The sequence below is a fragment of the Condylura cristata genome, unplaced genomic scaffold, assembly GCF_000260355.1.
Source record: "Condylura cristata isolate star-nosed mole 26May11 unplaced genomic scaffold, ConCri1.0 scaffold00013, whole genome shotgun sequence".
In the NCBI taxonomy this organism is placed as follows: Eukaryota; Metazoa; Chordata; class Mammalia; order Eulipotyphla; family Talpidae; genus Condylura; species Condylura cristata.
Window position 1 is genome coordinate 15,845,640 of NW_004567114.1, and position 9,934 is coordinate 15,855,573.

Here is a 9,934-nt window from a genome sequence, read left to right on the forward strand (position 1 = left end):
TTTTTTTTTTTTTAACTATGAAATGCTGTTAAGAAAACTCAGTTTGCCTTTTGAATGAAATTGATGCTTTTTCTCAGGTGGCTGTCACTGGTGTTATGAGGTGTCAGTGCTGATCCCTTAGGTTCTCTCCTGCCTCTCTACAGCCCTACGCTGACCTAAGCAGGTAGAAGGACCTATTTCTCAGGCATTGGGGTTAGCTGCTGGGATCCCAAGCTGCTGTCATTAGCTAATATGTCACAGGGGCTGGTGCTTAGGCTGTGTGGTTTCTACTGAGGCAAATGCTCTGCTCAGCACTGACCCCTCTGGCAGCCGGCCAGTCCTCCCTTACTACTCAGTGGCTCCTCTGTCTTCTACCCTCTCCTCTCCCCAAAAGAACCTGCTCTCTAGATTCTTTTGTTTCTCTTTCATAGCCTCTGGCCACCCACACTGTTTCTTCTGCCACCTTGAACTTGGCTCAGACCGGGAAGTGCCTTCCAGATTTGCCAGTCACATGAATGTTGAGTTCAGCATGCCCACAACCTCTGCCTCCAAAGCCGCTGTGAGATCCATCTCTGTGGAAGACAAGACTGACGTCAGGAAATGGGTTAATTATTCAGCACACTACAGCTACAAGGTACCTTGGGAGGCACCTGCAAGTGTTTCCACGTGTGTTGTCCATACCTGTTCACTCTCCCTTCTCACTCAGGAGGTCCTAGAAGAGGCTCTCCAAACAGAGCTGTGGAAGGGTCTGTTCTGGCTTGAATAATCTTTAGTGAGCAAGAGAAAGTGGCAGGGGGAAAGAAGCTGATGAAAGAGATAAAATGATTTTCAGTCATCATGAATAGCAGGAAAGAGCAATGGGTAAAGGGAGTATTATTCATCGCTCATAATGTAATTTGTGTTGTGAGTAGTGAACTTGGAATCCCAAGGAGTGTGGTCTCCTGTAATGAAGCCCTATTGCAGGGGCCTTGATCCAAGGGACATAGGGAATGTTTTCCTAAAGTTCAGATCAGCACCTGCCAATGGCCACTGCAGCGCTCACTCGAAGAATTTATGTCAACTCTAGGAATGGATGGCATGGATCTGAGTGGAGCTGAGACATAATTTCAAAAACCAGGCCAGCTTTTTGAGTGGCAGTGGGATCAGGGCTGTGGGAGAAAGAAATCGAGCTAGGATGTCCTGACATAAATAGCAATTATGTCCCAAAGGGCTAGAAACCCAAAGGGGGAGAATAATGCCAAAGGTGGGAAATGGGGGTTATCGAAGAAGACTTTACAAGTGGTTCAATCATTTTCCATTCGTAGTAATATTCTTGGAGTTATATATGGTGATTTATCCTTCCTCAAATTGCTTCCTCTGTTGTGTGGGCTCACACATGTAACTGCCAAGAACAAATACTCCATCTTGTGGCCTAAAAATAAAAAGCATCTTTCCTCACCCTGAATCTAGTCATCTATTCTGTCTAGAATTATTTCTAAGTCAATGTGGTATTGAGCGGAACTGCCTTAGTTATGAAATTCCTGAGCTCAAAGGATTCCCTGCCTGACTTGTCAAAGGCATCTGTTGAAGTTTGTCACTTTCAAGCAAGATTAATTCAATAATCCCTTAATAGCGGCTGCACTATTTGGCAGTAGATACAGGTCAAACTGTAAATAAACACTCCACTACTTATTAGTTTGGAGACTTAAAAAAAGAAAAGTAATGGAGAGGTATAAACAGTTACCAAGGAATTCCTTTGGTAAACCTTTTGGAGGTGTCTGTTGGACACCTCCAGTGCTGGTTTGTGGTAATAGATGAAGACTTGCCCCTGTCTTAAGCAGTAGAGCTAGGCAGGTGTCCAGGGTATGGTGGGAATATTCATAAGAGAAGACCAAACTCTACTATTGAGTCAAGAATGGGGTCACAGAAGAGGTGACCTTTGAGCAGCTCTGTACCACAAGGGGAGTGCATTTTCCAGGTGGACAGTGGGAGAAAGGAAATTACAGATCAAACAGAGGCCAGCTGCAAAGAGAGAAAGTCATAACACACACAGGGCTGGTAGCTTCAGTGTGGCTACAGACCCAAACATTAGCAACATTATAGGGTATCTCAAAAGGCCTAGTGTTCTCAGTTGGTTTATTTCCTTAGTGGGATTTTTTTAATCCTTCTTTTTGATATTTCTCTCCAACTATTCTTGGCAGGTGGAAATTGAACAAAAAAAGAGTTTGAAGCCAGACTTTGAAGGAGAAGAAGTGGAAAATCCCAAGGAGTGCGGGGTCCAGTGATGAAGCGCGACTGCAGGGCCTGACCTCACAGTCACACAGGCTCTTCCTGAATACCTGAGGTGCAAGTCAGTACCTGCCATGGCCATTCAGTGTGGGGGACAGTGGATGGCTCTTCCTGTCTGCGGTTACCTGCATTTTAACAGGAAACCCCGAGGTGGTTGCTTGGAGAGGCTCTCCTCAGGCCTGAAGCACCTGGTTCACCTGACTTTGGGGGCTGATTCTCTACTGAAGCCTCCTGTCTGGCTTATCCTTGGCACTTGGTGCAGTTTGATGTGACTGTTAGAGTCAGGAATTGAACCTCCCACATCAGTGTTGGCACAATTACCTTCTGATGTTCATCTGTCGCTCACATGAGTTTCTGGAAAATACAGTCTTAAGAATGAATTAGCTAAGAATCCCTCCCTACGGTCCCTCTAGGGAAAATTCAGAAAAATCACAAGACAAATTTCTCTGTGGGTCTGCTAGGCCTTTCATAGTAGGTGTCTCCATTTTTTCAATGTTAATACTATGCAGCAGATGTTTCTGAGATGCTCCAACCTGTTTCGATAGATTCCTTTTCCTTCTGTGATTAGCTCCCCATTCTACAAAAAGGGAAAGCAAAAAATTGAGCTTCTTTTTCTTCATCTGGGGAAACAGGACAGTAATTACCAAACTATGTTTAAGTCAGAAGGTAGTTGCAATCTTAGTGAATTCCCAAATTCACACTGAAAAAATACTGGCAATTCTGATTCCTGAAACAAAGAGATCAATCAATGAATTATTCCTCAGGCATCTGTCATGGGCATTTGGGAATTCTTTTTGTACCTCATGGACAAGAGACAGTTGTATGTCTCTTTAACTCAAACTTCATAGAAAACATAAGCTCAAAAGATCATTTTAAAAAGTGTTCCTATGCACTTTTCCCCAAATTCAGAGTTTGATAATCGCAATATCATAACAAATCTAAAAGGCAGGAGATGCTGGGGTAGAGACTGAAAAAAGCCATATTTTTCTAATGTTAGGAACATCAAAGCCTCATTCCAGGGGTCCAGGAGTCTCCTTCCCCTTCATCTGTTCTTGTTCACTTTCTGTACCTGTTTCTGGTCTGTACCTTGGTGTTTTCTTACCATCCAAGGAACTGTACTGTCCATCCCAAAGGGGACACCTCCCTAGTAATGTAAAGGCAGCTTTCTGTTTGCCTTCCTGTTGCTCTCACAAAGAAAGAACCTTATTGGGTTTGTACATAACACATAAATAGACAATATATCTAGTGTTGACTTGCAGATTCAGGCTTAACTTACTTGATGAACATCCACTGAATCCTAACTACATGCAGACACTAGAAATCATTATCGTTTTTTAAAATACCTGAACATAAAAGGATGCAATAGAAGAGGCACTAATGAGGACCCTCCTATTCTGTTTTTTTCCAGTGCAACCCTCTTTTAAAAAAAGTACCCAGTGATGTGCTTGTGTGTGTATGTGTTTTCAGAAGTTTTTTATATGTGTGTGTTGATGGGAGGGTGTTACAAAGTACTGGTTTCATCACCATTCATTCAGAAATGTTTTCTTAGCTAAATGGAGTTGAATTTTGAATCCTGATTGACAGAGTTAATGCTTTTAAGCTGTGTTACTACAAGTCCAGGGAGCCCCGCATGCTGCATTTCTCAGCCCACATCTGGGTGGAGGGTTGGGCTTAATACTGGGTACCACATTTTAAGAGAGATCTTAAAAGTCTGATTAAGTCCAGAGGTAGGGGACCAGAGTTTGAAGGATCTGATTATATAAAGAACAGGGAAATAGTTCCCCTAAAGAGTAGAAGGTGTAGCTGAAAGAGTACAGAGAAAGAGGGAATGATATAATAATTACCTAGAAATATCTGTTGGGTTCTAAAAAGGAAAAGGCGTTAGATTTATTCCACATAGCTGCAAAGGGCAAAAATAGGTATAAAGAAGAAATTTATAAATGACAGATGTCTGCTTCAATATAAGAAATAATTTTCTAAAATGAATTGTTCTAAAGAAAAGTAGACTCATGTCATAAATTTTCATGTTCCTGCAGATGCCTGAAGGTTAAAATAACTATTTATCCCGGAGGCTGTAAAAGGGAGCCTTATGTTGGATTTGGACACGACTACCAAGATCACTTCTGCAAATAGGATTAATCTCGGTAGTATAGGACACTTCTCATGCTCTTTGAGATAGAGTGTAGTTCCTGGAGGACTTTGTCAAGTAAGGACCCCATGATATATTCCTTCCCCTGTTGCTCTGAAGGCACATGATAGGTCTTCATACAAATACCAGGGTGGGGTGAAGAGTTGGCAAGGGCATCCCAAGGTTAGCACCTTCTCAAGATCTCTGCCCTCCTGCTTAGTCATAAGTGTTTTGCTTATTGTACCTTTTCCCCATTAGTTAATTTTCATTGCCTCTGTTCGTTAAGCAGACTTTTTTTTTTTTTACCAAAAGTTCTGAAAATCCTTTCTATGCTATCTACATTCAATAAGCACATTATTAATGTCAAAAAAACCTATCACCGTGTTCAAATTTTTTTTCTTCTACTGTTCTTAGGAAACTGGTTAATGGTAGCATTTAGGAGCTTGGGGAATAAAATACTATATGTATTACAAACCTACATTTTTTTTGCTAATAACCGACATAGAAAATAAAGTTGAACAAATTATCTTTTTAATATGCAAATTCTAAGTTTGCCATCCTGGACCTGGATTTGTGTGTGCTTGTGGTCACAAATAATCCTTGTCTGTATTATCAATAATGGAAAAATATTAAAAGTTCACTTTACCACCACATGGTATTACTCTAGAATACAAATAAGATACATGATATCACGAGCTGTGCTTTCTTTTGAATTGAGTAGCCCAAAAGAGGGCAGGAAATGCTCTCTGTCCAGCCAGAGAATATGCAGTATTAAGAGCAGTGGGAACTATTGAGACCCTTGCAAATACAGTACTGGCTATTTCACATCAAAACTTGCATTTCACTTACATTAAACATTATCAGGACAGGTGTGTGTTTGCTTTCGTATTTGGTCCTCCACACTTGTCTTACTTTCTGCCTTTCTGGCAAGACTCAACATGTTGAGAGTATTTTTCATTTTAAAATATTTCTTATTTGAAATAAGTTATTCCTATACAAGTATAGTGGATAAAGTTAGTTTATTTCTCCTAGAACCTTACATTCCCAAGAAATGTTTCTGTGAAGGCAAGGAATGTATTTTATTTTTTACTTTTAAGACATAGCACAAAACTCAGAATATACAGCTTTCAGTCACCTTAAATCCTTGTTCATCGGGCAGACCTTCATAAAATAAAGGGAAATAATTTGGTATATATTAAATTTTTACTGAAAGAATTCTGACCTTGATACCCCAGGACTACTTAAACTCTAACTTGTCATCAAATGTAAAAGCCAGCAAAGCAGTAAGCTAGTGTGCTCTTATTTTCTGGAGGACTTAAAAATTATTTTCTTGCCTTTTATCCCTGTCTCCACTATCATCTAATGACTAGTTGTCACCATGTAGCCACTTAAAATGCAGCTGAATTTGAACTACAATCTACCTTAGTCATGTTGGAAAACATTTTTGAGCCCAAAGATTTTAAGTAGCACAGATAATCTTCCACAGCAGATTATTGATTCAGTTTTGTTCCTGCAAGTCACACAGATATGCAAGCAGGAGCCTAACCTATTAAAATGATCAGCATGAGAAGAAGGTGAGAGAGGGCACATCCAGGCTTAGTGAGCAAGATCTTTGTGGCCCCCACCTAAGTCACTGGCCATTGTCACAGTTAGTATGTTGTCACCATAGTCAGAGTTAGAAAGGCAAAGCTAGTGAGATTGAGATCAAGGTTTCTGAGCTGATTGTATGTCATTGTAAGTTTTGCAATGGGAAAGCAGACAGTGATCTGAAATGTTTCCCAAGAGCCGTAAGAACATGAAGTTGATTTGAATAAAAACACCACAATCGAAACTACTCTTAAAAATTCTGTCAGTAAATTTAACTTTTCTGTGAATGATGATGATGAATTAATTCTAGCATATCCAGAGCATAGGTCATGTAAAAAAAATGCCATTTAACAGAAAATTCAGACAAAACTGACCTCAAAAATTAAATCTACCAAAAATATCTAGTAACTGAGTCATCTCTAACACCACACTACCAAACCCATCCAAACCATGACAGCTCTTTGTATAAAATTAGGCACGCATTCTTGCCAAGTTCTAAAGAATTTTTCTAAACATTTCCAATGTCTGAAGTGCAAATTCCCTACAAATCACTATCTCTTAATTTGACTCATTGTAAATGAAATCTGCTTTGGATATTGTGATGCATATTTATGTATTTAAAGAACTAAAAGTGTATGAGATGGATAAGGCAGACATAAATGTAAAACAGAATGTGTGTGCTAGTTATATTTTGCCATGCATTAACTAAAGCAGGAGTGTGGCATTTTGCTATTTTCCAGTGTGCCTTAGCAAATCAGATTGTCTGGCCCTAAGGTGTTGTTTGAAGAATTGAAAAAAACAACTGAAACTTTGGACTTACAGGCTTATGAAGGTAGAAACTATACTAAAAAGGTATTTGGAAGTGCTTGAGAGAAGCAAATAATTATTGTAAGTAATAAAAGGCTGCAGATGAGTAGATCCAAAAAACTAATTTCAATATGAAAAGAAAATATAAAGAAAAGATAGATATAACATTGACCACCAAACCTCAAACTACTGGAATTAGAGAACATCCTTTAAAGGTTAAAATAAGGAGCCTTAGGAAAAATACAAGGTTCATAGCAGGGATCCTCAATGCAATTAGTAGGATTGAGCAAGTATTTATCAAGAATCTAGTTAAAGTGCTGTGCTGGCAGCCAGCTTCCCTAAAGGGAGCAAAGGTCAAACACAAGGACAATGAGTAGTCATGGAAGTAATGCCATGAAAACTGGGATGTCTGTGCATCCTTAAAAGGGATACAAACAGAGAAAATCTCCATGTGCATTAAGTGACTGGCTGTTTCCCTCTTGGTCTTCAGTGATTCAGCTGAACAAGTGAGGAAAATGGACTAGTTCCTTCCAGGCCATTCCAACTCCACTTTTATTGGTTACTTTACAAAATAGCCTTTGGCACCACTATCACTGATACTTCATGTCAATGGGACTCTTCACAAAGCCTTAAGAACCAAGATACATACATTTTCAAGATTAGGAAAAATCAGCTACACCCTCTTTTCATCTCTGCCCTTTATCATCTTCCCAGACAACAGAAACACAGAAAGATGCAGCAATCCTCTATTTTGTAGTTGCCTTCAAAGCATAGATTAAAATGGAGACTCAAAGGGACAGGCATGACTAGTGTAACCAGTGCTCAGGAAGGCCCACCAGCAGTGCCCAGCATGACAGTGGCTGTGAGCCTTCAAAAGGAATGTTAGGATTTGGGTGCTACTTGGAGCAGAAGTAGGTCTAACCCTCCCTGGTACTGAGCCCATGTGAGGATGATCACTGATTTAGAGCTATGCCCGTCACACAAAAGACTGCAGAAACTGAGTGGGTGAGGGGGAAACAAACATGCTGGGACTATTTGTAAGTCATGGCAAAATGAGATAGAAAAAGAGCTGGTGCTCCCAATTCTGTCTCTTAGTAACATGAAATGAGTTAAAAATATATATATTAAACATGTACAAAGTACAAAATAGCATCTCCTTTGTGGTATATGTTAGTGTGATGTTAGTTTCTTTTCTGGTTGGAGTTAGGGTTGGTCAGATAGAATGGATCAGTTCCAACAGGATGAACAAGGAATTCCAGTGCCCTTTTCCGGTTCAGTCCCCTGTTCTGCCTCAGATCCAACCCTCCACGTTGGTTGTCAACATTGTCAAGTTACAACCGTGACTGAAGCCTTGAGCACCTTTGTTGTGACCCCATGTGCTTCAGGATCAACAACCCTGTGTGCTATCCAAAGGGAACAGTGGTGAGAAAACAGTTAAATCCTAGCAGTGACCTGTTCAACCAAATGTTTGAAGGGTTTGGAATACGGCAGCGAGAGCATGGAAGAATGTTGAACTCTCTGACCCTAAGTCAACATTCAGTGAACTTTTGTGTCCTGCCAGTAGAATCTGGAGAAAACTTTACTAGATTCAAGAAATGAAACAGAACCAGTGTTTTCACCAGGGAGTGATGAACAATCACTCCTCACCCTCCACTTTCATAATGTCTATAATGAATTTTAATGTGTAGGGATAGATGGCCGCAAGATCCAAGGAATGATTCAGCTGATCCAAGGTTTGTATTTTCCTTCTTCATCCACCCTCATTTGCTGTAACTTCTTTTATTTACTATTGTGATTAATTTTCTGTAAACAGTCTATGTTAAAAAAGGTAATATGTGCCTATGTAATAAAGTCTACACACTGGCTAACTGAGAACCGAGGTTTTGTTTTTAAGTGTTCTGCTGATTATCATTTGTAAAACCATTTTCTGAGCTATGATGTGAACAATTATTAAAAATGTTGAACAAAGTCCATACTATGCAAAACTTAATGTGGTCAGGCATAAGGAAAAATAATATTATTAAAAAGGCCCATCACCCAATTAATACAGTCTGTTTTTATAAACTGAAAAGCTAATAAGTGACCTATTATCCTAGTTAAGTGTATCATGCACATAATTTAGTCAATTCAAGATATACTTGTATTCCTGTCTTGTGGCCCAATTCTATGAGAAAACAAATAATACAGCTTTAAAGTTGTCTGGACAGAACATATGTAAGTGAAAACTATAAACAAGCACATCATAATAAAATAACATACTTGCATTATGTTCTTGGCATATAATAGTGCATAGTAGAAATTATTCAGGCAATTGATGAATCCAAATAACTGGTGTTAGCAAAAACTTGCATGGGAAATAAATCAAAACGAACTTGAATACTTGGGAAGTATTCACCAGAAAGCTATCTTTTAGGTGAGGCCTGGAGGTAGGAGCAAAATTTACCTTGGTGACAAGAGAAAGTGAGTATAGGGTTGGGAGGAGGTGCGTAAAGATGTGTATTGGCTTAGTGTATTGGCTTAGTGGGAGATGAGGCTGTGTTAGGTTTTTTGGAGTAGGGGAAAGATTATAGAAAGAAAATAATTTAAGGTTGTCTGAAGTAGACAAGGCAAGAAAGAAACAAATTTGTATTTTGTTTAGACAACTTATTGCAAAATGTAGATATTTACAAGGGTAGGACTCAGACAAGTTCAGTAACCCTTGCCATTGAGAAATTCTGTCCTGTACAGAACATGTAGAATGTTGCAACCTACTCAGTATAAAATTAACTAATATTAGTATCTGATACCAAGTGAATAAAAAAAGTGTTAATAGTCAAAATAAAAACATACAAATTTCTTTGTCGGGGACGAGACCAGGACTTTGCCTCCTGTGCACAAAACAACACTTGATTGGAACTTAGAGTAAACATCCTGGTTGAGAATGCAGCACACCCGAATCCCTTCCCCCACTCCTTCCTTTCCCACTCAGCAAGCTTTGGCACCAAAGAGACAGAGATGACGATGGATCCCTCCCCTCAAACCCACTGGCCTTTAAGACATTAGACCTCCAGACCACCCCCCGCCGGTACCTTCTGTGCCGCCCTCAAGTATATATACATGGCTGTTGTAAAAATAAAGGCTGGCTCTCTCACTCTCGCACGTGTCTCTGTCTTTGCCTTCTTCCTC

General features: G+C 39.7%; 1 protein-coding gene across 1 annotated transcript in view; it reads left to right on the forward strand.

Moving 5' to 3' along the window:
* The window catches only part of STON2 (stonin 2), a 94,379-nt gene extending 91,749 nt beyond the window's left edge, over positions 1 to 2,630 (forward strand). Inside the window, exons 6-7 of the mRNA XM_004681648.2 lie at positions 411 to 613; positions 2,160 to 2,630. Coding sequence (XP_004681705.2) covers positions 411 to 613; positions 2,160 to 2,243 — 287 coding nt within the window. The 3' untranslated portion in view covers positions 2,244 to 2,630. The remainder of the gene's footprint in view (positions 1 to 410; positions 614 to 2,159) is intronic.
* The last annotated feature ends 7,304 nt before the right edge of the window (positions 2,631 to 9,934 follow it).